This window comes from Penicillium cataractarum (genome assembly GCF_028827025.1).
Source record: "Penicillium cataractarum strain IBT 29864 chromosome Unknown utg000004l, whole genome shotgun sequence".
Classification (NCBI taxonomy): Eukaryota; Fungi; Ascomycota; class Eurotiomycetes; order Eurotiales; family Aspergillaceae; genus Penicillium; species Penicillium cataractarum.
Window position 1 is genome coordinate 2,062,186 of NW_026622740.1, and position 26,237 is coordinate 2,088,422.

A 26,237-nucleotide genomic window follows, 5' to 3' on the forward strand; every position below is an offset into this window, starting at 1 on the left:
ATAGATGGGGTGCGAGGATTTATTTGCCGTTTGAATAGACTCAATATCCACGAGAATGCGTCGCTATAAAAGTACATGGTATCATTGTTTTTAGTGTACAATATGAGCAGCCTTGCGAGGGTTTGGTTCAGGCCTTGTGTTTTACTTCTTCTTCGTCTTCTCCTCCTTGAGCGTCTCCTCGGCTACCATGGCCTCAACCTCGCGGTCAGCCATCCAAGTGCGGACGCTTTCCATGACCGTCTCCAAGCCGTCACCGCCATCGAGGACACCGTCGAGGTTGTGAATCGTAGTACCGCTGCGGTGGTCGGTACAACGGCTCTGGCCATAGTTATAGGTTCGAATCTTGTCACCACGACCCATTCGAGCCACTCCACCCATCGCACCTCGGCGCAGCTGGACCAATTCCTGCTCGCGCGCTTCCTGGCGGGCCTCGGCGATTTTGGCTCGTAGCACCTGCCACGCCCTCCGTCGGTTGGACTGTTGAGACCGTTCATCTTGCATGGAGACAACGGTGCCCGTCGGGATATGGGTCAATCGAATGGCGGACTCGGTCTTGTTAACATGCTGTCCACCAGCACCGCTAGCTCGCATCTTCTCGACGCGCACTTCTTGTGGGTCAATGTAGTAGTCACTGTTGGGATCCTCAAAGTTCAGGGCATTGTCCGAGCCGCTGCCACTCTCTGGGAAACTTGGCAAGACCATCACGCTGACGGCGCTTGTATGTGTGCGACCTTTTGTTTCTGTCGCCGGTACTCTCTGGACTCGGTGTACCCCGGACTCGGTCCGCATGATATCGTATGCACCGTCCGCCTCGATCTCGATCACTGCTTCGCTCAGACGATCCTCTGAAGCTCCATCCTCAACATCCTGTTTCAAAATTGTCGGGCGAAGACCTCTCCGTGAACAGAATGACATGTACATCCGGAGCATCTCGAATGCAAAGAGACCCGCCTCATCTCCTCCTGCTCCAGGGCGAATCTCAACAAGACATGGTAAATCCGCGAACGGGTGTCGAGGGATCAGGGCCTTTTTCAGCCGGTCTGAAATCGTGGGCAAGGCCTCGCGGCTGGACTCCAGGTCCTCGATTGCGAGGGATCGCAGTTCTTCATCGGTATCGGGTTGCTCTAGGAGAGACTTTAGTTCGACTATAGACTCGTTGGCGCTGTCCCATTCTTTCAAGACTGCTGATACGGGAGCGATCTCGCCGGCTCGTTTAGCGACTTTCGCATCAAAGGCTTCTGCTAATTTGTCCGAGAGTTTCGCATGTTCGGCGGCGAGCAATCGCGCTCTCGTCAAAAGGACCGGTGACAGGCCGGAGTCTGCGGCGGGTGGGCTAATTAGCGGAGGTACAGCTTTGGAGGGATTGAGTACTACTTACCGGTATGCGCAGTTCGTAAGAACACATTCCGGCCCAGTCTAGCAGGGCGCCAGAATAATCGGGCGCATTGAAGCATCCTTCTTTTTGGAGGTTTAAAAAGGTCGAAAGGGCGTTCGAAGATAAGATCGGAGGAATTGCGGGCGTAATTTAATCGTACGGTACGCGTAAAGGCCACCAAACGGACTTGGACTTCGACTTGCATTCCATCGCTGACTTGTCCTCAAGTTCTCAACACCTTCGCTTTTGCATTTCTCTAAACCTCCCCCCAAATATTACCCAAGGCCATGTCCACGGGCCTCAACTAGAACCCCAACAATGCGCTTCTCGCTTGAAACCGTGACGGCCGTCCTGGCTTGCCTCTCCACCAGCTATGCGCTCCAGATCCCACCCGATACGCCGCTCTCCGAATTGATCTCCTCCGCCAAAGCGCATCTCGCAAAGGGCTCTCCGCGCGATGCTCTCGTTTACTTCGATGCTGCCGTCTCGCGCGATCCGACTAACTATATCACCATCTACCAGCGCGGCGCCGCTTATCTGTCCATTGGCAAGAACACCCAGGCTTCCGAGGACTTCAATCGGGTATTGGAACTAAAGCCCGATTTCGAGGGCGCGCTGCTCCAGCGATCTCGTCTTCAGGCTCGGTCTGCCCACTGGAAGGAGGCTCTGCAGGATTTGGAACGTGCGGGGAAGAAGGACTCGGTCGAATACCAGGAGATCCAGGCCGCGCGGGATGCAGCAGCACTAGCTCTTGCCGCTGAGAAGAAGGGAGACTGGGAGGCCTGTATCATGCAGGCGGGAGTGGCTATTATGAAGGCGAACACGGATCTGTCATTGCGACAGGCTCGCGCACACTGTCGCTTCGAGAGGGGCGAGGTGGAGGAAGGTGTGAGCGATCTCGCACATGTTCTACAGATCTCTCCGAACTTGGTGGAGCCTCATCTACAAATGTCCTCCATGCTGTTCTACGCTCTGGGTGATAGTGACCGTGGTCTCGCTCAAATTCGCAAGTGTCTACATACCGATCCCGACTCGAAGGCCTGCAATCGTCTCTATAAACGAGAACGCCAGCTTGCAAAGTCATTGGGGAAACTGCACAGTGCCCTGGAGGCGCGCAAGTTCAGTAATGCCGTGAAGTTGATGGTCGATGATGGGGAAGTCACTGGTTTGATCACCGACGTGAAGAATGATGTCGCCGAAGCGAGGGGAGCGGGTCATATTCACCCAGCGGCGTCTAACAATCTCTACGTCTTCCTTGTTGAAAAGACGTGCGAGTCCTACCGAGAGGTTTGTATCCTATCCTTTCTATGACCGGGTTCACCATGCTAACTCACGTTGATAGATGCGTATGGTCAAGAAGGCTGGTCCTTACTGCGCCGAGTCCCTCCAGCTAGTTCCACATTCTCTCCACGGTCTGCTATACCAGGCCCAGACTGAGCTGGACGGCGATCAATTTGAAGAGGCGGTGCGAACATTGAACGCTGCCCGGGAGCATCACCCGCATGCCCAGGAAGTCCAGACCCTTCTCCAGAAAGCGCAGGCCCTGTTGAAGCGGTCAAAGCAAAAGGATTATTACAAGGTCCTCGGTGTCAGCCGGGACGCAGACGAACGGACGATCAAGCGAGCATACCGTCAATTGATGAAGCAGCACCACCCCGACAAGGCTCACGCCCAGGGTATACCCAAAGAAGAGGCCGAGAAGAAGATGGCCTCCATCAACGAAGCATACGAAGTCCTGTCCGACTCTGAGCTGCGCACACGGTATGACAATGGAGACGATCCCAACGATCCCGAGTCGCAGCAGCGAGGCAATCCCTTCCAGGGCAGTCCCTTCGGCCATGGAGGCGGCCAGCAATTCTTCTTCCAGCAGGGTGGCCAGCAGTTCAAGTTTGGTGGTCAGGGCTTCGGAGGAGGCTTCCCCTTCCGCTGATTTTTTTTCTTGTTTTCATTCGAGTCACTTTTACCATTATAGAACATACCGCGGTGTTTCTAGGAGTATCTACGCCAGTTGTTCCGCTGCCCGATGGATGGGCATTCCGGACTAGGCGTCATTCTTTTCTTTCTTTTCGGAGTGTTTCTTCTTCTCCGTGGTTATTACCATTAACAGTAAATGGACAAAATTCAGCTGCAGGATTGTCTGGCTCTTTGACTATCAGAATGCGAGTAGGCCAATTTCCGCTCCTTGCCTGTAGCACCTTGCATCCTAGGAATAACCGTCACAAATTCACCCAGCCTCAGTTTCACGATCGGGGCGCATCCGTCAGCGGCACGTAGCTCACCTGGAACACTTTCTCCTTGTGAACTGACCCATCTGCCTTTTTATCCACAACCCAGATATACTGGCCACCACCGAACCCCAAGCTACTCAAGCTGGTCCCACTATTCTCCGACTCGACCGGGATAAACAGTCGTCCGGGGGCCCGCAGCTGCTCGATCAGCACTGGGTGGAGCTCCTCTGCCGCCGCGCCAACATGAATAGCATCGTACGGGGCATTTTCTTTCCAACCCAGACGTCCATCTCCTGTAATGAATTTCACTTGTCCAGAATCCTGGAGTTGGCGACCATCCTCTGATTTGTTCATGTTGGATCGAGCTAGCTCGACCAGTTCGGGGATGTGGTCGATGCCAATCACCTGGCCTGGTGTGGCGCTGCCGGGCCGGGCTGTTACCAGGTTGGCCAGGACGTGTGTAAGGTATCCCGAGCCAGAGCCGATGTCTAGGACTCTAGATCCGGGCTGGAGATGGTCAATTAGGTATTCACAGGCGTGGGAATGCATGTGTGGTGCGGAGATGGTGGCTCCGTGCCCGATGGGTTGGGGCGAGTCCGAGTATGGACGCGATGGCGCGTAGTGGGCGCGATCAACCTGGGAGGATGTGTTAGTACGCATTTGATGGCTTGGATTGTAGTGCTTTGAGGGGTGGATGGCAGCTTACGCCTAACATTGCTTCTTTGACGCGTTCATTTTTGATCACCTCGGCTTTGAATAGATTCTCGATCAGCTCGGTGTTAGTGGATCCGGAGCAGCGCCACGCCATGGTGAAGGTCCTTGTAGGGCGCCAGCTAAGTCTTTGGGATGGTCTTCGAAGTCTATGTAGCATGTAGGATTTAAGGTGTTAATAGAGGATGAGACTTGGAGTCGTCCTTGCGTTTGGTGATGACTGATGAGATCGTTGGAGGCGACCGACTTTGTGACGCCATGCTCTCCTCATCCTCCACGTGATGGCAACTCAACCATTCTTTTCGGCTTCTTTGGTGTGGTTCTCTTTACGTGTGGCTTATTTGGGGGGCATGTGTTGGCCATTTTAGTTGATTCGGTAGTATGTTGATTTATGATGGTGCATGGGTGCTACGACAAGGATGTTGTAGGAGTGTTTTAACAGGGTATAGGGTGGTAGATCTGTAGTAGATATATATGTATCCACTGGACAGGTACCCAGTACATAGACCGCATCCACCGTGTATAAGCTGCAATGTACACAAATAGTCAAAATTTGGGACTCTTGTAAATTGCGCTAAACCTAGGCATCTCAGGTAGCCATAATTATAATCTCTAATAGCGAAACAACCCTTATTACCATGATTTAATACCTAGAGGCAAGCCTAAAAGTACGGTGGGGGTAAAGGGTCACATGACAAGACGACTAAGCAATGACAACGGATGACTCATCAATAAGCGGTGGCAGTATTATTAAAAAACCCATCAACACGTGACCTCCAAACATCCTCAACATGCCACGTGACCAGACTTTCCCGTGACCATGCCACGTGATTCCACGACTATCTCCGACATCAACATCTTAACTCCGACCATCAGATCAAACTCGCATCTCGCCATGGCCAGTGTGGGAGCTGCCAACGTCCAAGATGACGTTGACCTCATGATGCTGGACCACCTGGCATGCGTGGCAATTGACAAGATAATCGATGCCGCCAATACCCCCTCACCCGGCTCCAAACTGGTAGATGAGGTGAATTGGACGATCACGCCTGTGAAATGTGAGTCCTAACCAGCCTTGATTGCCTTTATCTGCATTCGTTTCCCATGTCCGTGTTCTGACTATCGCAGCCCTGCAAGTTGTGATCGCCACCTACCAGCCCGAGAGCGCCTTGCCGCTGGACCTTGCCATCAAGGTGCGGATTTTCGACCTGGTCTGCCCTCTCTGGAACTACCCCCACCCGGACCTGACACGTCGCGTCGCGGGCGATAACTCCCCCTATCTAAAGGATATTGGGGAGCGCTTCCTGGGACTCTGCTCGCTCGCTGCTTCCAAGGTCTCCGAGACGCGTTGGTTCGACCTGGGCACCCGGTTCATGATCCAGGCCGCGCTGGAGGAGCACCTCATCGGAGTCACGCGCCGAGAGGCACTCCGCACCTTCTATTCCTGGCACCCGAATGGTGACCGGCGAATCGCCAGATGGTCGGATGTCCGTGAGCGCTACGCGGAAGACATCCCAGACTCCCCGGATGACGAGGCCGGGTGGGAGTTGCTCTACCAAGGGTACCCCTGGGTCCCGTTCAAGGCCATGGTGATGGACTTCCTTTACGAGCTCATGACCACCCTCGACGAGCCCATTTTCCTCCAGCTCGAACTAGGCCAGCTCGGTAGCCTGACCCCGGCTGAAACCCAGCAGCTGAAGCAGCGGATCGGCTGGCGCTGAACGAACCACGTGCTGCCAAGTGAGAGAAATGTATGTTCTTAGGTGAATCGGAAGGGAGGGGTGGGGAGGGAGGCGGGGGGTGATGAAAATCGCCCGAAAGCCTCTCCATTCCGATTTACCTTTGACACCCGCAACTCGAGTGGGCAGACAGGCCACAGTCTGCTGAGACTCGAGAGGACCTGCGTCGACCAGGAGTGCAGACACACGATACCTACGACCACCCATCACTACCATCACAACCACCCTTTGTTCACCTCGTCTGTCTACGAGAATCCCCTAGACCGAATCTAGATGTTCGAAGCACGACAACCGCGCAAAGAGGAGACTACGCCAAATGGGCTACTCCAAAACACTACACACTCAACGCCTTAACCGGTTTGGGTCAGTGACATGGCGGTTATATTTTAAAATTCGAATAATCTACAGAGGGTGACAATGGCGGCTCTAAGCACGACAAACGCAAATCAACCAACAGGGTTCCGAGGGTGGAATCGTTTAACCGAGGAGCATGCGGCGGGGGTCCTCGATGTACTCCTTGACCTGTGATCGGGGGATCAGAAGCTGGTTCAAACGTGAAGCATTCGGATTCGGATTTCCAACAACATACCTTGACAAGGAAAGTGACAGCCTCACGGCCATCCAGAAGACGGTGGTCGTAGGTGAGAGCGAGGTACATCATCTGTTGTTGGCGAAATATCAATATCCAGTGGTCACAATTGGGGAAAAGAAGAGGAGCGAGAGAGGGCTATCTTACCGGGCGAATTTCAACCTTGCCGTTCACAGCGACGGGCTTGTCCTTGATAGCGTGGAGACCCAGGACGGCTGAAGAAAAATTGTTTGTTAGAGTCACGATACATGGAAAGATCCTGGGATGAGAGAATGCCTACCAGTCTGGGGAAGGTTGATGATGGGAGTGCCCATCAGGGAGCCGAAGACACCACCCTGGAGGCTGTGTTAGCAAGAACAGTCATATCATTACAATAATCAAAGATCCAGACTCACGTTGCTGATGGTGAAAGTGCCACCGGCCATATCCTCAATAGTGAGCTTGTTGTCACGAGCCTATCGTTCCAGTGTTAGTAAAATTGTACTCGTGTTATCCCGTAGAGCAGCCTCAGCATTACCTTCTTGCCCAGCTCGGCGATCGACTGCTCAATGCCGACCAGGTCCATAGTCTCGGTGTTGCGAACAACCGGGGTGACCAGACCCTTCTCGGTAGCGACAGCAACACTGATGTCGACGTAGTCACGGTAGACGATGGTGTCGCCGCCGTTGGGGCCCTCAATGGAGGCATTGACGGCAGGGACATCCTTCATGGCCAAAACACAGGCGCGAGAGAAAGCGCTCATGAAGCCGAGCTTGACGCCGGTCTTCTTGAGAACATCATCCTTGTACAGCTTGCGGAACTCCATCAGCGAGGACATGTCAACCTCGTTGAAGGTGGTCAGAGAAGCAGCAGTGTTCTGGGACTGCTTCAGACGCTCGGCAATGCGCAGACGCATGCGGTTCATCTTGACCTATTTGATCGGAAATCGCGGGTTAGTCCTGCATAGATAGAAGTAAATTCAAGGGTCTGAACATACACGGCGCTCCTCGCGACCGCCCATGGCGGGCTTGGTCTCGGTAGCAGCAGGCTTGGGGGACTCGGCCTTAGCAGGGGCCGGCTTGGGGGGAGCAGGCTTGGTCTCCTTGGGCTTCTCAGCCTCGGCGGCAGTCTCCTTGGGCTTCTCGGCCTCCTTGGGCTGCTCGGGAGCGGCCTCCTTGGCCTCGGGGGCAGCACCGCCAACCTCCAGTCTGATGAGATCCTGGCCGACGGTAACGGTGTCCTCCTCGTTCACAAGAAGCTCCTTGATAGTACCGGCTTCCGGGGCGTTCACGGAAACATCGATCTAGTGCGCGAGGTACTACTGTCAGACTCTATAGATCAAGGGTAAAGGGTTATACTCGAGAGCAAATCTACCTTGTCGGTCTCAATAGTGGCAATCTCCTCATCACGCTCAACATAGTCGCCAACCTCTGGAAACGAATTGTCAACATTTCTTGGACGAAAACAAGTTTTTCTGGGTCGGAAGGCTGGGTGTGCGTACGTTTAGAGAACTGCTTAAGAGTACCCTCTGTGATCGACTCGGCCATCTGGGGGACCTTGACGATGGAATCGGCTATATCGCATGGACATTAGTCTCATGTTATGTTTTGGAAATGGAACGGGGGTTCGTCGTAGGTACCGTAGGTGCGAATCTGGGAGCCCACGAACGGGGCGAGGTTGCGCGAGACATTGATGCTGTTCGAATCGTTAATCAGTAAAGGGAATGCGATTCTGCAGGGCGCATATTCTTACCCCGAAGACACCTGCAGCAGACCAGAGGCTCTGGGGAAGGCATTGGAGCGCGTGAGGGTGGACAGGCTCTGGGCTCCGCTAAGCCGGCTGGGAGCCCGAGTGGCCCGGGTCAAAGTCGTCAGGCGCTGGCCGGAAAGGCGCGCGAGAGGGAGTCGAGCAGCCATGATGTGTAGAAAGACCGAGTTCACAAACAATTAAAAGTCACAAGATATCTCCCAAAGAGAATTTGGGGGAGGAGAGAAAGCGGAGAGTTGGGGTTAAGGAGAAAAAGAAAAAGGCCTCAAAAACGCCCTGTTGCTGTTACGTAGCCGAAGCCAAAAGCTCCCGAAGCCGAGATGCGGAAGAACCCCGGCAACGGAGTAATATTCTTACGCCTCGACTCCGGTTGCCCGCAGCGGCCTGAGTGGCACTTTGTAACGAATGGGGACGCCGAGAATAGTCAACCCGCAGCCCTTCCCATTCTCGGACGGTCTTGATCGAATTGACATTGGGGAGACTCTCGACTCTACGATCCTTACTCCTCGATTATCTCGCTCCAATTGAGCTTCCGAATACATCATGTCTACCACCACCGTGACGTGAGTGCCATGCGACCGCCCTCGGGCGCAATTCCACTCCATTAATGCACCTCCACCATCGTCACCACCACCACCCACTTCCCAGACATCAGGATGGTCTGACTGACTTGACGGTTTTAGGTCGCTCTACCGGCGGTCCTTGAAGCTGTCGCTGGACTGGGCTGTCCAGCGATCCATCTGGCGCGGCCAGGCCGTGTACATCCGCTCCCTCTTCGATGCCAACAAGGACGTCCGTGATCCTCGCCAGCAACAGGTACGCGACTACAATTGAGCTCGGACCAAAGGACCTACTGACGGGGGATAAACATTCAGATTCTGCTGCGCGAGACTGAGAAGCTGCTGAACGAGTGGAAGCACCCCGACCCCTACCGGGCTCCCACGGCCCCTGGTGGTACGTATCGACCGTTTGATATTGGCTTGTCGCGCGTATCGACTGACCGTATATTATAGGAAACAAATGGGAGCGCAACGTTCCCGCTCCGATTCTCCCATGTACGTTGAATTGCCGACCTTTCTCAATGTACGATTGCAGGCTGACCATATATTGCAGATGCGGCGCCCCCGCTGCCCACTAATCGGCTGGGTTTTGAGCATGGATGTCATTATATTGGGGGTTTGCGAATCAATTTCACACACTATTTTGTCGTTTTTCAAGTTACAGTCATGGGCACATGTAGATACAATGAAAAAAAGCCTATGTCACATTTCAAATACAGTCGCAGTTCAGACTTGCGCAATCTGATAGGAATTTAGAAGTTCAATGCACTCATAATTCTCGCGATTGATATAAGACTATCGAAGTGAAAACCATACGCTGCAAATATTACGTTGATATCAAAAGATAGAAATGCAAAGTATAATTGGAGGACCTAGAACCTTTTCATTGATTCGGGCTTTCGCCCGGGACTAGTTATCCGGGAAAAAAAAAGAACTTGAAATCCCTCGAACAAGCTTGAAGTTCGTCGGTATCATTCCATGCCCGTAGGCATAATGTACAACCTGGAGGAAACTGATGAAGAAAAGAGAAAACGCAGAGCCATAACGTGCCCGTCCCATAACCCCATTATCGTGTCAATGAACCAACCCACGCCGGAAAAAACAGAAAGAAACCCGCGAGAAGAAAAACCGTTTACAGCTCCTGGCTGCCCTTGCCGGCCTTGGGGGTCTTCTTGGGGAGGAGGTCTGAAAGGGAAAACGCGTCAGTAAATGATGATCCAAAAAGAAAGAGGTGCGGATGACGTACTCTGGTGGATGTTGGGAAGGACACCACCCTGGGCGATGGTGACGTGACCCAGGAGCTTGTTCAGCTCCTCATCGTTGCGGATGGCAAGCTGGAGGTGACGGGGGATGATACGGGTCTTCTTGTTGTCACGGGCGGCGTTACCAGCCAACTCGAGGATTTCAGCAGCGAGGTACTCGAGGACGGCAGCCAGGTAAACGGGAGCACCGGCACCGACACGCTGAGCGTAGTTGCCCTTGCGGAGCAGACGGTGGACACGACCAACGGGGAAGGCCAGACCGGCCTTGGAGGAACGGCTGTAAAAGTATTGATGTCAGAATGAGTCGTAGACAACACACACAAAATCTCCAAGTACAAAAGACTGGATTTTTTGACGCGATCGTCAAAACAAGGGAGTAAGAACTTACGACTGCGCGTTCTTGGAACCGCTAGCCTTGCCGCCAGACTTTCCGCCAGTCATTTTGAATGTGGGTTGTGAGGGTTGGGGGTTTTTGAAAAAAGGGTGTTGGTGGTTGGAGTGGGAGTTGGAAGATGGAGAGTTTGTCGTACGTGGTAATGGAGGGGAGGGGCGTCGAGATGGAAGTAGAGGGGATCTTTATAACAAACGCGGAGGGTGACGTTGGGCGGGCATCAACCAACGGGACTCCAGATCACGCTCTCGCTTAGCGGGATCGGCCAATGATACGGCGGGATCACGACCAATCCGCGTTGTGTTGATAGGCGGGTGCATTCCAAATCAGGAATGGCTCCGTATTAATTACACGTTACCGACCCTTACCGGTGGCCCGCGTGATCGCCCCTCCCATTTCACTATGTACCCCCCACAGTCGGACGCGTCGACCCCCCCTTAATCATACAGATCATACCACCCCCTTACCGTATTGAAATTCCGGCTCTTTTGTGCCCTTCTGGATCAACGACCCGTGGGCGGTCGCGTATATAAATCTTGTCCCCCCTCACCACCGCGCTTTACTTCCTCCCTCTTCATCTCTGCTTCCAACCCTTCACGCTCCATCCATCTTCCAACTTTTTCTACCAAAACCAAACCCCCTTTACCAACCCCATCATCAACAATGGCTCCCCCCAAGGCTGCTGAGAAGAAGCCCTCCACCGCCGGCAAGGCTCCCGTTGGCGGCAAGGCCCCCGCTGAGAAGAAGGAGGCTGGCAAGAAGACTTCCGCCGCCTCTGGTGAGAAGAAGAAGCGCGGCAAGACCCGCAAGGAGACCTACTCCTCCTACATCTACAAGGGTGAGTTTTCCGATCCAGTTTGGATGTTTTGGAGATGTCCATCCTTGACGCGACGCGTATCTGACTTTGTTGTTCTCCAGTCCTCAAGCAGGTCCACCCCGACACTGGTATCTCCACCCGTGCCATGTCCATCCTGAACTCCTTCGTCAACGGTATGTTTTTCGCGTCTTTTTGTTTCAACTTGGCGCGTTTTTTGCGTTTTAAATATTTCACCATTTTCTAACATTCTATCCTTACAGACATCTTCGAGCGCGTCGCCACCGAGGCCTCCAAGCTTGCCGCCTACAACAAGAAGTCCACCATCTCCTCCCGGGAGATCCAGACCTCCGTCCGTCTGATCCTCCCCGGTGAGCTGGCCAAGCACGCCGTCTCTGAGGGTACCAAGGCCGTCACCAAGTACTCCTCCTCCGCCAAATAAGCGGTTTCTTGTTCCTTTTCAATTTCTTGCGGCTTTGCTCTTGTTTTTTTTCTGCCTCCTGATCTTTTCCTGGGCTCTCGGAGGTGGTTCGGTTATGGGTGTTTTGCGGGTTTCTTAATGTGTCATGGGATGGTATCAATTTTCTTTTCCCCGATGGGCGACTTTTTCTGATGGTTACTACTCGATGCGCGTGGTGTAACATAACAACTCGGGTCTGGGGCTGGTTGAACGGTTTAACCTACTCCTAACTAGAACGCGAAATTCCAAATGCTTGATTGCATTAACACACTATTTCTTCGTGATGCTCTTTTTCTCTCTAGATTTCTGTGTACACGGTCGCGCCTAAAAATGGTTTCTTTGGTCTCCACATCTGGGGATGCTTTCTTCGATGATCGAGTGGCGCGTTTGCGGCTCCATGCGGCTCCAATCCGCAGCTATTGCAACTAACTACACCAGTACCTCTGCATCGGAATCAGAACTATCTAGAACTTCCACTTCATCCAGCGCTTCTTTCCGGCCCTGTCCTGCGTCGATGGGCGGCTCCCCCGTGATGAGGTGGACGACCGGCTTCACTGTTGTGGACTGGATTCGGGCTTTCCAATCAGCCCAATCAGCATCATTTTTGATCAAAAATCCAATGAGCATGCTGGGATCCATGTCCTTGATGTGAAGTCGTCGTAGTCGACGGGTGTGGTAAGAATCCAATTCTTCCGTGCTATATGGTTCATTCGGGCGATAAGGTACGGCTGGGCGTGTGGTGTGTGGGTCGAGGAAGAACAGGTGGGAGTTCTGCGACCCCACAAAGTAATGTGATGCGGATGGGCGACCTCTTTTTGGAACAAGTAACGATTGTTAGCATTCGCATTTTCCATGTAGCTTTCCCTTGTTGATATGTGTGGGTCTTGTACTTACCCAGCGATGCCCACGGATTGTGGATACTGCAACGCAGCCTGTAGTCCATCCCAATAGACCGAGGTGACATGGTCAATCCCCAGACGGACACCCATGAGGATCAGCGTTGGTTGGATTTGTCCGCTTTGGTCGCTGGCAAGTCGAATGAATTGATCTTCGTAGACGTCGGACGTATCCTTGGTCACGTAGACGCGGAGCATGGGTGGTTCTTGTGTATTTGATAGTAACCTGGTACATGTCTGGTCAGCTTTCTTCGATGTATGGGGGACGCGATTCGCGATGCTGGCTTGTGGCAGGAATACTAACTGGATGCATCGGGCAGTCGCTGATGGTCCAAACCATTCCCCGGGGTATTTGCCACACGACTCGGCTCCGCACTGAACAAAGCGATGTATAGAGAATGGGGCTTCGGGATGATCCGCAAACATGGCCAACAGCTTCGACTCTTCTTCGGGCCGTTGCCCTCTCCGCCATTCTAGGTTCATGGTTAGCATTTCCTGTCTCGGGCCTTACGACTTGAGGAGCGCTCTCACCTCGTCCAAACTGGAGGATGCACAGGGCATTCGCCAGTAGGCTCTGTCCTGAGCGAATCATACAACCCCACCCAGTGTCGGATGTGAAGCCCTGTGAGTCCATGAGCTGGCTACGCAGGCGGACTCCGAACGTCATCGAGGATGCGGCTTCGGGGTTATTGCTGCGCGGAATGGGAGCAAAGTGTGAGCGGTAGGTCATCCATGTCCGTGATTCGAAGTCAGCCAGGAAGGCCTCGGGCCAGGCACTGCCTGCGTCGTTCACACCGTCTGCTGTACGTTCGACGCGATCCGGCTGATCTAGCAGGCGGATGGGGGATATTAGTAGCTCTTCTTGAGTACCGTAGAGAGTGCTCAGTTTCTGTGTCCCTAGGTGTGACAGTTACATACCTGTATCATGAGAGTTCGTTGGCTGTGTGGGTGTGTATTGTTGGCCAAGACACCATATTGGGGTTTCTGGTGCAGTGTCATTCTTGGGTTCGGGGTCCCAGAAGTATTGTACGATACGCTTGCATTTCTCCAGGTCGACCCCTGTCATCTCCGCGGCTTTGTCTGTCACTTCGGAGACGAGAGTGGGGGGGGTTGGCAAGAGAGAAGGTTGAGGTGAGGAGGTCAATGAGGGGGAGGTTCACAAGATGTGGAGGATGTTGCGGGTAGTTTGAGATATATATAATCAGCGGAGTAGATTTCTCTCTACCCTCTCCATCACACGAGAAATCGCGAGAACCGATCGGAAAACTGTATATTCTAATAAAGAGATTATCGATAATCCCAAGTCTACGAGTCAAAGAAACAAATCGAATTCGAGACTACGAGAAGAGCCAAGAGACAAACAGAAGCGAAGGTCACAGGCACCCATCACGACGTCACTCCGTCGATCAGGCTAAGCTTCGAAAGCGATAGCAAGGATCATAGAGAGAAGACCGTAGAGATAGTTCAAGATTACATAGAGCGCTAAAAAAAGAGGAATCATCACCTTTCTATATTGTTTTTATTCCGACCTTTAATAACTTGTTATCATCCATCTGAGATATCTCCATACAATCCATCCAGTACTACTCAGTCTATCGTGTCTCCAAACGACGTGGTCCACCGCCCGGCCCCACTCCCGCAGAAAGTCCCAAAGTCCAAAAGATCCCGACATTCCCCTCTCCGACTTTCTTCCTCCTCCACCCTCCCCTCATCTTCATCTACCCCACGCCCTTATGGCCCGCCATGGGAAATCCAAGGCTCGGGCCAAAAGGCCGCCTCCGAGGGTCACCACCAGTAATACCTCCAAGCTCTCCAATTGTCCGCACCGCTGACTAACCATCGTTGCAAAACAGTGTCGCCACATCGGTTTACCATGCAGCAGGAGGCGCGCAACACCGAAACGCACACACGAGACTGGCTGAGTAGCAATCTCCGCCACAAGGCTGTGAAATTCGTCAAGGCTGGGGAATTGCAACGGAGTGAATTCGAGACGGTCGACCAAGCGGATCAAGAAAACAATGCCCCGGCGGGGAGACGACTCAAAGAAGGCATCACCCGCCGTGGCCAGCCCACCAGAGCCAACGCAAGAAGACCTCGAACGCGGATTCTTTTTCGATGCAACACCACAGGCTGTGACCGACACGGGGCTCCCAGACCCGGTCCTACGAACCCAATTGAGCGACCTCGATGACTCGAGCGAGGACGAAGTGGTATTCACAGGACGGAAGAAGCCGATCGTGATCGAGACCAGCCAGGAAGAGCTCGAAGTACTACTGCAGGTACCGCTGAAAGAGCCCCCAACGACACAACGTGGACCGGCCTCGGCAGAGGTTCCTGCGAGTCAAATTCACCGATCGGAGCCAAGCCAAGACCATGCGCAGTCATACGCAAAGGATATACGCAGATGGACACGAGAGGATGAGGACAACATGCTGGCAGATTATATTGCCAATATGGATTCTGACTACCACGAGGAAGCGTCTCGTATGCAGGTGGAGCTTGAAGGTGGCATTGACGTTGCCCAGGCGGCAACCGGTTCACAATCACCCCCTACTGGCCTAGACGAAGCCGGCGAACCTTTGTCGCAGTTGGATCGTACCACGCTGGACTCTGCTATGAAGGAGGCACAAGTTCAGAGCTCTATTGATGGTAAGTGACCACGCTCGGAGCTGGATCTCATATCGTCGCTAACGTAGAAGACCCAGTGTTGTCTCGGATGCGCCTAGATACAGAAACAGACCAAGTCCCCGACTCGAGTGATGATGACGATGGCGACTACGACGACGACGAGGACGAGGACGAAGGTGACGTGAATTTGGATTCGATGGATGAATTCTATGTGGATTCCGATGATGATGATCTGGACACGGAATTGCTGGAAGACCTGGCGATCAACTATCTTGCGGACAAGAAGAAAAGCGGACGTGCCGGGAAAATTTCATTTGCATCGGCCACGGCTTTCGCAGATGCTCTCGAGGCAGATCCCTACTACGGACTCGACATGATGGACTTCAATCGACCAAGCCTGCAGAAGAAGGGCAAGGGCAAGAAACCGCCTGCCTTGGACCTGATGTTCTCCGACAGCGACCTCGAAGCCCACCTTCACGAAGTGTGGCAAGCCGATCGCAGGACCAAGAAGGTAAAGAAGAAGGAACGAGAAGAGCTTCGGGCCCAGGGGTTGCTGGGTAGGAGCTCTGGAGAGGCAGATCTCAAAGTCAAGTATTCCAAGGGGATAAACCTGGAGGAGTTGATCACCGAGCTTCGATCCTTCTTATTGTCATCAAACACCAGGTGCGTTGGTTCTATTTCTACTTCTCCCTAAAAAATTACACCCCAGACGCACACCAGACGCTAATTTACATCTAGCCTTGCATTGCCAGCGATGACGAAGCACCGTCGAAAAACGATCCACGAGCTAGCAAACGCAATGCATCTCAAATCGCAATCCCGAGGCAATGGTCCTTCAAGGTTCCCCATGCTCATTAAGACCTCTCGCACACCCGCATATACTCGCAAGACTATCTCCCAAGTGGATGATTTGCTGTCCGGCAAAAAGCTCAATCGCCGACTCTTCCAGTCATGGGGCTCAGACGCATCCAAGTACAGCAAGCCGGTCAGGGCCAAGAGGGGCGCCGTTGGAGGCGCGGTCTCCTACATGGACGGCGATGTGGTCGGTGGCACTGCTCCGGAGATCGGGGTCGAAAACAAAGGACGCGCTATGCTGGAAAAGATGGGATGGAGTAGCGGCACCGCGCTCGGAGCTATTAACAACAAGGGTATTCTGCAACCCGTCGCGCACGTGGTGAAGAATTCTCGGACGGGTCTGGGATAAGACGAAGTTGTTCTGGCATCAATGTCGAGGATGGGCCTATTTTCTCTTTTCATTACCCTACTCTTGGCCCATGTTCACTCTCTTTCTTCGCTTCCATGCTTTTATTTCCAAAATACCTAGAAATGGTGCGCTCGAAGAGGAGTTAAGGGCTGCATTCCACATCACCCATTCATAGAGATACCAAGTCAAAACGATTCTCGCTAGAATAGATTGTCCTCATCTCTCCTCGTAGCGTACCCCCAGAGTTCATCGTTTCTTGCTCTTGCCACCCGCCTTTAGAAGCTGTGCATGACGTGGGTTCTCTCTAAGATGGTCAAACAACTTTGTCTTCGACGTGAAGCTAGCCTGGCAGCTTGTGCACGTGATACCCGTGGGTTGTCCAGAGTTACGAGCTGCTTTTTTGGCCCGTCTTTGCTTGGCTTTTCCAACCTGAGGAGTAACGGATGGTTCGTCACCAAGGTCGGCAAAAGATAATTGCTCGGTGAGCGGAGTGATAGGATCATTGCTGGGATTAAGATCGAAATCGGAGCGAATTCTGGTCTCGACAGATTCTCTTGAAGCATAGTCTTCATCAACAGAATCAAGGGAATCTCTTCTAGGTTGAGAGTCCCGGGATGATGGCTGATCATCGTGGTGATTCGAGATGGACGAGCCTTCCTCATCAGTCTGAGCTTCGACATCACTTTCGATCGATTCTCGATTAGGCTCATCCGGTTGTATCGTGATGGGAGAGCCTGCATGATGACCGTCATTGTCGTCATCGCTGGCGCTGCCTGCGGGAATATCCAAGTATGTTGGGACTGGCTCGGGGGAAATACTAGTAGTAACCGTCGGCTCCAAGTCTAGCTCGTCGTTCTGCATCCGCATATCCCGGCATAGCTGTTTGACAGCTTTGAGATGCTTCTTGCTTCGTTCGTGGGCTTCAAATTGCTTTTGGCTTTTGAATTGTTTGTTGCATGCAACACATTCAAAGCTCTCAATCTCACTCTCCGAACTTTCTTCATCCTCCTCGATTCCATGTTCCTCAGATCGTGCCCATTCCGGAATGACATAATCTCCCATCTTGGCTTGATTCTGAGCCCGTGATCTGGCTGCCTGAGCCGCCACGGACTGTCGAAGAGTCTCCTGACGCTGAACGTCATTCTGAGCATTGGCTTTATACCGGGGATCCCGTTTCTTGACAAAGGCCACGAGAGATCTGACTGCATCGTTGAACTCCCGAATGGCATCTTCTCGCAGGCGTCGGTTCTCCTTCTCCATCATCCTCCGAACTCGGCGATCAGGGGCCTCAGAGTATCGGTGGACATCCTTCCAAGCGAAGGACTTGCAGGTAGAGAACCCGCTCCATGCTGCGTAAAAGGGACGCACCACCGTCTCGAAGTCGTCGTCGCGCGATCCAAATGTTGGGTAATCCACCATATCCTGATCTTCCCATTGACAGGCCAGTCGCTCTTCCAGTGCCAGCTGGGCAAACTGCTCCTGCAGCCCTCCAAAGAATCCAGCTGGAGAGTCCGAGAACTCCATGCGAGGACTGAATTTTGAAAAGACCTTGAGAACATCATCCGCAGTGGTCAGGCGAATATTGTAAGAATGTTGATCTTCGGAAGCACCATTCGTGCCTAGGAACACGTCACTATGGGAATCGTACCATGCACGCTCCTGGGGGTCTGCAAGGACCTCGTATGCAGACTGGACCTCGGCGAATAGCCTGGTGGCTTCCTCAACGTTCCCATAGTTTCGGTCAGGGTGCAACTCTAGCGCTTTCTTTCGATATGCCTTTTTGATCCTACACAAAATTGTAAGCTCAGCCAGGTGAGCGCATAAACAGGGGAGATGGAAGGTGGAAGAAGCCTACTCGTCGTCGGTTGCCCCCCTAGTGATCCCTAGAAGCTCATAGTAATCTGTTTTTTGCTCCGACTGTTGTGCTTGGGTATCTTGGCCCTTGGAGCCTGTCGACTGAGACTGGCCCATGCTGAGTTGATGTACTTAATTGCCAGGTACAGTGTGTGTGCGCCCCGAGCCGCTTGTAGTAAATTACCCAAGGCTCTTCAAAGTATCTGCCGTCTTTTAGCGGATTCCAGATGATGCGAAGCTGGGTATTGAAGATAGATAGCCCTGCGACGGCATGAGACCAGGGACTTCTTTCTTCTTCCAACGTGTTAGTGTGTGTTTTCCTACGATCGAATTTCTCCGGAGGGGTACACATCTTCGTTTTTTTTGCCTTATCGATTAGGCGTGGCAGTTCTTCTCCGCCCTGCAATCCGCCCGTTCGCCCTCCCCGCCTTTGGGGCTGCCAACATGTTACTGCCAGTCGCCCGTTCCTTGCTCGTCTCCACTTCATCATCCGCGTCTTTTCAGGATCCATTCGTCTGCCAATTCACATACCCTTCACAGCTTTGTGTCAAGAGGAAAATATGCCTGATACTCGGAATCTCGACGTATGAGGGTTCAATACTGGCGTGGAAACCGTGTGCTGTATGCTTTGCACTCTGTGGGCCAAAGCTTCAACACTACGAGTCTGGGAGCAAGATTGCCACCAAGTGGTTAATCATATCCCCCTCCTCCAATTCCTGGGCACCTCGAGGGTGGCCTCACTCAGCCTGCAGGGATGGTCGTGTCTCTTGATCATCTTCCGGAGGAGATTCTTCATTCCATTTTATGCGATTTGCACCCTCGCTCTGCTGCCGCGCTTGAGCAAACCAGCCACCGATTCAAGAATGTGACCAGCGGACCACTACTATGGCGTCATTACTGTGCAGTTTACTTCAAGTCGTGGGACAAGAAGCATGAGATCCTGCAAAAGCTCACGGCTCCGGTGCCGTCCGTCGATTGGAAGGCGCTATTTGCAGCGAGATACCGCATTGACCGCGCAGTCACTCGACTTCTGGACAGTATCCTTGCCAGTCAAACAGGACGCATTGAGAAATTTCGCGCCGTTATTGATTACGGATACGATGCCAAAGATACCCTTCTGCGACATAGTCAAGTTGAATCCGGCGAGGATCATCTTGCAAGAAGGTGGGTTCCCTTTATTTTTACTTATGCCGATTATTGCGGTCTCTGACTTCCCGTTGAAGGTACTATGCGCGAGCACTCCTAACCTGTCTTCATCGGAGCATTGCGGTTCCAGAGTGGGCCAGGCTTCGACAGGGTGAACCGGTGTCGCTTGAGCGCGCCCTGGGAGCCTTCGACCTCTTTGTCCCTGAGAGCGGATACGGTCACCTAGACGAGGTGAGTTTGTGTGCCTTCGTCCTTTCCATTTTTTTTCTTTGGCTCGCTTCCTCGGTCCTCCAGCTACCCTAAGAATACTGACCAAAGTCCAGGTCAAAGGAACGCTAGATGGCCTCGTTGCCCAATTTGGTGCTTCTCATTCTGAAATGGATGATCTTAGCCCTCGCGACAAGGCCCTGTTGCTCGCATCTTGGCTACGCGATCATGACCTCACGGGAATAGAACCTGGTCGCCAATACCATGCCTTGGAGCACAACTTCCTGGGCCTGGCTTTGAACAGTCCAGGACATAATTCCCTTCCTCTGATTTCTGCCGCAATCTATTGCTACGTGGCGCAAGCAATCGGCTTGGATGCCCATCCTTGCGGCTTTCCATTCCATGTTCATGTCGTTATCACCCCACCGTCTGGCGTGGATATGAATGGAGAGGCTGTCTCCGGGGTGGATTCAGGCCCTCCTATGTACCTGGACCCATTCCGAGGTGCACGGGAAACCCCAGTGTCTGATTTACGAGATCAGCTTATCTTTCTGGGTGCTTCGGAGACGGAGCAGGTGGCGTTCTTAGGACCATCATTAACGTCAGAGATCGTCCAGCGGTGCAGCAGAAACATTTGGACCTCAATTAATTCGACACCCAACCCCCCTGACGGGCACGCCACATCCGTGGATGTGGTGAGTGCAAAGTATGCCTCATTATGGTCTTCGATGCTTCTCACGGGAGATTCGCGACCCATGGACCTGCGTCACCATCTTCCATTGCTCATGGAGATTTTCGCAACTGATTTCCCGTCCGACATCTTTTTGGTGGAACAATACATTGTTCCTCTATTCCAGGGCCTCTTCGAGCATGAGCATATCTTAGAAAGTCTCCACGTCATGCGCGCAGTGGACGAGATTCCCAAGCAGGTGCGGCGGCGGACTGGTGAGAATCAGAACATCCGATATTCTGTGGGTCAGGTTTTCCGACACCGGCGGTATCATTACCGCGCTATCATCACTGGCTGGGATCGGGAATGTGGTGCTGGTGAGCAATGGATGCGACGAATGGGCATCGATCGCCTCCAGGCTGGTCGTCATCAAAGTTTCTATCATGTTCTGTAAGTTTCACGGTTCTGGATTTTTTTTCTTCGTTCACGAGGGATATCAGACTGACTGGATTTTCCAATTTCGTAGCGTGGAGGATCGAAGCGTTCGATATGTGGCAGAAGAAAACATCGACTTGATTCTCCCGGAGTTTCGCGACTTGCCCTCGAGCCTGACGAGTATCGCTGGGAAGCATTTTAAGCGGTGGGATCAGTCGAGTCGGGCTTTTGTCAGCAACATGAGGGATGAATACCCCGACGATTAGTTTTTTAGTTGATCTTAGTATTTTCATTGAGTATCACGATAATATTAATTCTACTATTTTGTTGAATCAATGTGTACTGTAAGGACTTGTATACATACCCCCCAGGCTTAGTGTATTGATTTTGAGTGGGTCCCGAGAAGTTCTGCCCGTCGATCCCGTCAACTCAATTCCCGATTTCTCTTCAGGTACCCGCCCAAGTCCAGGATATCCATATTCCCACATACACCACTCGTGGCCCATAATGGCTTCTCCGCTGGCTAATGACCCTGAACGCGTCGCGCGTATTATGTTGTCCTGGCACTCGCTAGACCTTGTCTCGTGCAAGAAATTGCAGACCCTATGGGCTGGGTATGGAAGTATCTGCGCAATCACCGCGCGAGCTACCACCGAGGAAGCGACGAAGTACCTCGGCGAGCTGTGCGATATTGAGCCACGAGCCGTGGGGGCCACTTATCCCTTGATCTTGAAGCTGATATTGCCCCCAAGAAAAGGCGCGGCCCAACAGGACGAGGGCCACTTGCGGAAGATGCTCAGCTACGAGGTCGAACAAACCTTTTATAACGACGTGGCTCCGCTCTTGGGAGATGGAATCGCCGTAGCCAAGTGTTTGGCCTCGACGAGACAGATGAAAGGCAAAAGGGGCGAGGCGGAACTTAACGGTCTGTTGGCTACGCTCATGGTAGATTTGACCCCTAAATTTCCCGTTTCTGGAGGGAAGAGGGGTGCTCTCAACCGCACGCAGGTTCACGGCGCGTTAGAATGGCTGGCTTGCTTCCATCGTCGCTCATGGGGTTTGCGACCAGACAACCTCGACCGATACGTCTTGCCTCCCCTTCAAGAACAGGGTAGAAGACGCAGTTCGGGCAGCAACAATGACGGGCTCGGGCAAGGCCTGTGGCTCAATGGTGGGTATACGTATCTGGCAACACGACAGAGCGAGTACGCTTCCCTCACTCGAGATGCGTACTCGGAATGGTCCGATTCTATGTGCAAAGCGTGGCCCGGTTGCTCCATGTCCGTTGCTGAGATGGCTGCCAGCTTCTTAACCCCCCGTGGACGGCCCATCGAATCCTATATCCATGGCGATGTCAAGTCGGAGAACCTCTTTACAACAAGGGACGGCGACCGGGTGGCATTCTTTGATTTCCAATATGTTGGGCTGGGCTTAGGTGTCTGTGACCTTGCGAAACTATTCACCTGCTCGGTGCCTCTGGAGATGCTCGTGGAGTCCCAGGAGCATTTACCCGAGAGACTGATGCTGGGGGGTGGCGAGAGGCACCTTCTGAAACAGTACTATAACTCTCTCCTGCGTGATAGCAAGTCGGACTTTTACGAATGGGCGGAATTCGAGCGACACTGGGAGACGGCTCTAGTGGATTGGTGTAGATTCCAGGCCTCCTGGGGATTCTGGGGCAATACGGAGTGGCTTGGGGCCCGTGTAAGATCAATTCTCGACGATAATGAGTGGAGACACTGGATACTTGAAAACACGCTCGGTCAGGATCCTTGAAGAACAAAAAAAAAGAAAAACAAGATTGGGCTCCTGTCCCTTTTTATATAGCATGGTCCTAGGGAAATTTGGAGCATGATCTTTTGGCGATTCCTTCTATACCCGCTTCAGGCGCCCTCGGAAGGAGGAATGTACACCGATAACTTCAACGAGAGATGTGAAAAGACTCAAAACTACCGTGCTACTGTTTTTCTAACCGCCTCTTAGGAGGTGGGTGGGTTCTTGTGGGCTTGGCGCATTACCATGGCGCCTTAGGTTAGGAGTATCGAACTCAGCGCTAGTCGCTCAGAGTACTTCCTGGAGAATGGGAAGGTTATAAGTGTCGCTTTGATATTTCTGTAGGACCAAGTTGATATTATAGCGAACGGAAAGCCTATAGCATAGCTCATTAGTTAGTTAATTAAATTAGGGGATTGATAAAATGACCCCCCCCCCCGGCCTAAAGTTGCCAGAATTCTCGGGCATCTAGGCATCTAGGCCATAAACTTTTTTTCTGCCAAGAATTCTGCCACTACCCTCTCTCCGGCTAGCTTCTGCTACCCTTTCTGCCTATTACCCACTATCACCCTGCTACTTTAGTCTCTATAGTCTACCTTTCTAATTTATTTTAATAGATTTCTATCAATCAATCAATCAATCAATCAATCAATCAATCAATCAATCAATCAATCAATCAATCAATCAATCAATCAATCAATATTCATAGACCCGATCTAACTTCCTTTATCCATAGGTGTTATGCGGGGATTTGTAATCTTGCCTTTCCAGCGGCAGACACAGAAGAAAGATAGTGGCAGACCTAGGTAGCCTAATCTTATATCGACGGAGTGCCTAGAGATACTATATACTATATAAAACTACTACACCGGCCCTAGCCGATATTATACGCACGATAGAAGTTAAGAAGGACTAGTAGACCTAGTACTAGCCCTCTAGTGATAAGAGTTATCAGGATCCCGTCCCTACTATCTCTAGGAAACATGATAAAAGATCACATGAAATATCAAGAGATTAGAGTGTTAAATAGTCTCCTACCTAGGTAGGTAATTCAATACGAGATCGTTAAGGATTAATCTGATAGATCTTATAGAGAAGATCTAGATATAGAGAGGGGTTATATAAGTAGGTCCTTCGTTATATGACCCTATAACATCTATATATTAATATACCCCCTTAGTTCTCGATATAAGAGCAGAATAAGAGTAAAGTGAGAACTAAATAAGGGGAAAGAGAAAGAGAATAACTAGATAGGAGGTAGTATCTGTTAATATATAGATATTATAGGGTCACATAACGAAGAACCTACTTATATAACCCCTCTCTATATCTAGATCTTCTTCTCTATAAGATCTATCGAATTAATCCTTAATAATCTTATATTAAATTATATACTCGTATTAAATTGCCTACCTAGGTAGGAGACTATTTAATACTCTACTTTCTTACTATTTTATATAATCTTTTGCTATGCTTCTATGATATAAATACTGCCCTATTTCCTAGCTAGATTAAATCAAGTTTATTATCCCTTTTAATCTCTCTTCTAGATTAGTAATACTCTTCTATAATCGTGGTACTTCTCCTTTATAGAAGTACGTACGACTAATAGACTTATAACTATATATTTAGATACTACGTTAAGTATTTACCTACCTTTATATATACTATCTTCTTATATATATAATAATAACTTTAAAGTTACCGCCTAAAGTCTGATAGTTATAAGCCCGACGCCTCTACTCTAACTATTTAACTAATTTAATTGTCGGACTTTAGGCGGTGGCCACAAAGTCGTGGTTCTTGACAGTACGTACTAGCGAAAGCACCACGGTCGCGTAGTTTGATTATGCGTACTAGTCAAAGTACCACAATCGCGTAGGTGAAGATTGACCGACCAAGACAGGGCGTAGTGGCAGAAGAAGTGCCGAGGATTTCTGTCCTTGATCAACAACGGTGTTAAACTTGATTCAATTTAGCTAGGAAACATAGCAGTATTTATATCTTAGGAACATGGTAAAAGATCATATAAGAAAGGATAGAGTATTGGAGTGTTAGATAGTCTCCTGCCGAAGTAGGTAATTCAATACGAGTATGCAATTTAATGCAAGATCGTTGAAGATCAATCTGATAGATCTAGAAGTAATGAGGGGTAGTGGATCTTCTGTTACATGACCCTATAATATCTATATATTGATATTAATTTAATCTTCTCTTACTTTACTCTTACTTTCGCTCTACTTCTTATATAGAAGTAATAGATTTAACTACTTAATAAGCTACCTAGCTTAACTACCTATTAAAATCTTATATATACTAGGTTCCCTAGATTACTATAGTTAAAGACTATATAATCGTATACGATCTATAGAAATACGCTAATCCGGACTAAGCTACTCTATCTATCCTACCCTAGGAACTAATTAAACTATAGATCTCTAATATAATTAGGGTAACGCTATTAGCACGACCCGGGAAGTCTGCTTGCACGACCTAGGGCCTGAATTTAGCCTAAATTACCGCGTTTCTACCTAATTTCTACTAAGCCTATTAAGCCTATTAATTATAATTTTAACTACCTCCTTCCTTCTTACCTATACGTATCTTTTCCTCTAAATTTAATTTAACTAGCCCTATTATATAACCTTAGGCCTATCCTCCTAGATTTATATAACCTATACTAATCTAATTTAATTTAACTTTCCTCTTCTAAGACTAGCCTATATCTATCCTACTTCTTACTAACTATAGATTCTTCCGCTAATTTAGACTAAAATCCCCCTCTAAAATCTATTATACTACCTACTCTACTACCTAATCTAAAGCTTTTTTATAAATCCCGTAACCTCACGAAGAAGGCCCTCTAGTAATCTACTAAAGATAAGGGTTTTACCCTAGTTATAAGGAGATCTAATACTAAAAGGATTAAACTATCTTATTATCTTTAGCCTAATCCTACTATAAAGGGCCCTTCTATTATAAGTAAGGCTAAATAGCGAGAGATTAATAAGATTAGTACTAATTACCTATTCTAGATTTATATTTCTAAGTAGAAGGATAGGAAGAAGATTCTTCTGATTTAATATAAGGTTATAGTAAAATATAGTATATATAACTATAGCCTAATTCTACTAAATCTTCTAGTAAAACTTCGGTAAGAAGAGAGGGATTCTAAGGAAGATAGACTTCTTAATTACTTTAAAAAAGGCCTAAAATCTATAGTAGTTTTAATACTTTTAGAGTCTAAGAAAAGTCTACTAAACTTAAAAGATCTCTAAAACCTTCGCGCCTAAACTAGATTAGTTTTTCTTACTAGACGTATATCGATTAAAGTAGTAATTAAGAGCCTACTAAGCTAGACTATCTAGTATAAATTAGATAACTAATAGCGGCTAATTAGAATTATATTTCTCTCGAAGATTAGCCTCGAATTTCTTTAAATCTATCTAAATCTTCTATAGGTAGATACTATATATAAAACTAATTAGTAAGATAAGAGATTAGTATATAAATAATAAGAGTTTATAGCTAATTAGAATAGGTATAATA

The 26,237-nt window shown here is 50.4% G+C and overlaps 13 protein-coding genes across 13 annotated transcripts; 7 read left to right on the top strand and 6 right to left on the bottom strand.

Annotated features, from left to right (window-relative positions):
* Positions 1-141: 141 nt before the first annotated feature.
* Positions 142-1,454, bottom strand: N7496_005291 (putative mitochondrial translation release factor (RF-1); the record flags this gene model as incomplete). The annotated part of the gene is made up of 2 exons (XM_056698220.1): positions 142-1,319; positions 1,379-1,454. 2 exons carry the CDS (start codon positions 1,452-1,454, stop codon positions 142-144), a joined length of 1,254 nt encoding a protein of 417 aa, XP_056556745.1.
* Positions 1,455-1,693: 239 nt separating this feature from the next.
* Positions 1,694-3,305, top strand: N7496_005292 (DnaJ and TPR domain protein; the record flags this gene model as incomplete). Its single annotated transcript, XM_056698221.1, has 2 exons — positions 1,694-2,662; positions 2,718-3,305. 2 exons carry the CDS (start codon positions 1,694-1,696, stop codon positions 3,303-3,305), a joined length of 1,557 nt encoding a protein of 518 aa, XP_056556746.1.
* A 310-nt stretch (positions 3,306-3,615) lies between these two features.
* N7496_005293 (protein-L-isoaspartate O-methyltransferase) lies at positions 3,616-4,411 on the bottom strand (the record flags this gene model as incomplete). The annotated part of the gene is made up of 2 exons (XM_056698222.1): positions 3,616-4,239; positions 4,310-4,411. The coding sequence occupies 2 exons, from the start codon at positions 4,409-4,411 to the stop codon at positions 3,616-3,618; spliced, it is 726 nt and encodes a 241-aa protein (XP_056556747.1).
* A 798-nt stretch (positions 4,412-5,209) lies between these two features.
* On the top strand, positions 5,210-6,035 carry N7496_005294 (uncharacterized protein; the record flags this gene model as incomplete). The annotated part of the gene is made up of 2 exons (XM_056698223.1): positions 5,210-5,372; positions 5,443-6,035. The coding sequence occupies 2 exons, from the start codon at positions 5,210-5,212 to the stop codon at positions 6,033-6,035; spliced, it is 756 nt and encodes a 251-aa protein (XP_056556748.1).
* A 495-nt stretch (positions 6,036-6,530) lies between these two features.
* On the bottom strand, positions 6,531-8,571 carry N7496_005295 (uncharacterized protein; the record flags this gene model as incomplete). Its single annotated transcript, XM_056698224.1, has 11 exons — positions 8,374-8,571; positions 8,261-8,316; positions 8,123-8,194; positions 7,996-8,051; positions 7,619-7,924; positions 7,160-7,552; positions 7,038-7,097; positions 6,923-6,977; positions 6,790-6,857; positions 6,643-6,714; positions 6,531-6,575 (listed from the first exon to the last, which is right to left on the bottom strand). The coding sequence occupies exons 1-11, from the start codon at positions 8,535-8,537 to the stop codon at positions 6,531-6,533; spliced, it is 1,347 nt and encodes a 448-aa protein (XP_056556749.1). The 5' UTR covers positions 8,538-8,571.
* Positions 8,572-8,927: 356 nt separating this feature from the next.
* N7496_005296 (NADH dehydrogenase [ubiquinone] 1 beta subcomplex subunit 9) lies at positions 8,928-9,526 on the top strand (the record flags this gene model as incomplete). The annotated part of the gene is made up of 5 exons (XM_056698225.1): positions 8,928-8,951; positions 9,072-9,204; positions 9,264-9,346; positions 9,402-9,443; positions 9,502-9,526. Exons 1-5 carry the CDS (start codon positions 8,932-8,934, stop codon positions 9,524-9,526), a joined length of 303 nt encoding a protein of 100 aa, XP_056556750.1. The 5' UTR covers positions 8,928-8,931.
* A 532-nt stretch (positions 9,527-10,058) lies between these two features.
* On the bottom strand, positions 10,059-10,689 carry N7496_005297 (histone H2A). The gene is made up of 3 exons (XM_056698226.1): positions 10,599-10,689; positions 10,195-10,487; positions 10,059-10,133 (listed from the first exon to the last, which is right to left on the bottom strand). Exons 1-3 carry the CDS (start codon positions 10,649-10,651, stop codon positions 10,081-10,083), a joined length of 399 nt encoding a protein of 132 aa, XP_056556751.1. The 5' UTR covers positions 10,652-10,689; the 3' UTR covers positions 10,059-10,080.
* A 575-nt stretch (positions 10,690-11,264) lies between these two features.
* On the top strand, positions 11,265-11,857 carry N7496_005298 (histone H2B family protein; the record flags this gene model as incomplete). The annotated part of the gene is made up of 3 exons (XM_056698227.1): positions 11,265-11,439; positions 11,520-11,591; positions 11,679-11,857. 3 exons carry the CDS (start codon positions 11,265-11,267, stop codon positions 11,855-11,857), a joined length of 426 nt encoding a protein of 141 aa, XP_056556752.1.
* Positions 11,858-12,304: 447 nt separating this feature from the next.
* N7496_005299 (cysteine protease ATG4) lies at positions 12,305-13,837 on the bottom strand (the record flags this gene model as incomplete). The annotated part of the gene is made up of 4 exons (XM_056698228.1): positions 12,305-12,686; positions 12,770-13,244; positions 13,303-13,599; positions 13,690-13,837. 4 exons carry the CDS (start codon positions 13,835-13,837, stop codon positions 12,305-12,307), a joined length of 1,302 nt encoding a protein of 433 aa, XP_056556753.1.
* Positions 13,838-14,504: 667 nt separating this feature from the next.
* N7496_005300 (uncharacterized protein) lies at positions 14,505-16,603 on the top strand (the record flags this gene model as incomplete). The annotated part of the gene is made up of 5 exons (XM_056698229.1): positions 14,505-14,565; positions 14,625-14,764; positions 14,817-15,420; positions 15,477-16,062; positions 16,138-16,603. The coding sequence occupies 5 exons, from the start codon at positions 14,505-14,507 to the stop codon at positions 16,601-16,603; spliced, it is 1,857 nt and encodes a 618-aa protein (XP_056556754.1).
* Positions 16,604-16,849: 246 nt separating this feature from the next.
* On the bottom strand, positions 16,850-18,574 carry N7496_005301 (putative C2H2 finger domain protein; the record flags this gene model as incomplete). The annotated part of the gene is made up of 2 exons (XM_056698230.1): positions 16,850-18,389; positions 18,459-18,574. The coding sequence occupies 2 exons, from the start codon at positions 18,572-18,574 to the stop codon at positions 16,850-16,852; spliced, it is 1,656 nt and encodes a 551-aa protein (XP_056556755.1).
* A 637-nt stretch (positions 18,575-19,211) lies between these two features.
* Positions 19,212-21,181, top strand: N7496_005302 (uncharacterized protein; the record flags this gene model as incomplete). Its single annotated transcript, XM_056698231.1, has 4 exons — positions 19,212-19,621; positions 19,681-19,834; positions 19,927-20,930; positions 21,007-21,181. 4 exons carry the CDS (start codon positions 19,212-19,214, stop codon positions 21,179-21,181), a joined length of 1,743 nt encoding a protein of 580 aa, XP_056556756.1.
* A 241-nt stretch (positions 21,182-21,422) lies between these two features.
* On the top strand, positions 21,423-22,691 carry N7496_005303 (uncharacterized protein; the record flags this gene model as incomplete). The annotated part of the gene is made up of 1 exon (XM_056698232.1): positions 21,423-22,691. The coding sequence occupies one exon, from the start codon at positions 21,423-21,425 to the stop codon at positions 22,689-22,691; it is 1,269 nt and encodes a 422-aa protein (XP_056556757.1).
* Between the last annotated feature and the right edge of the window lie 3,546 nt (positions 22,692-26,237).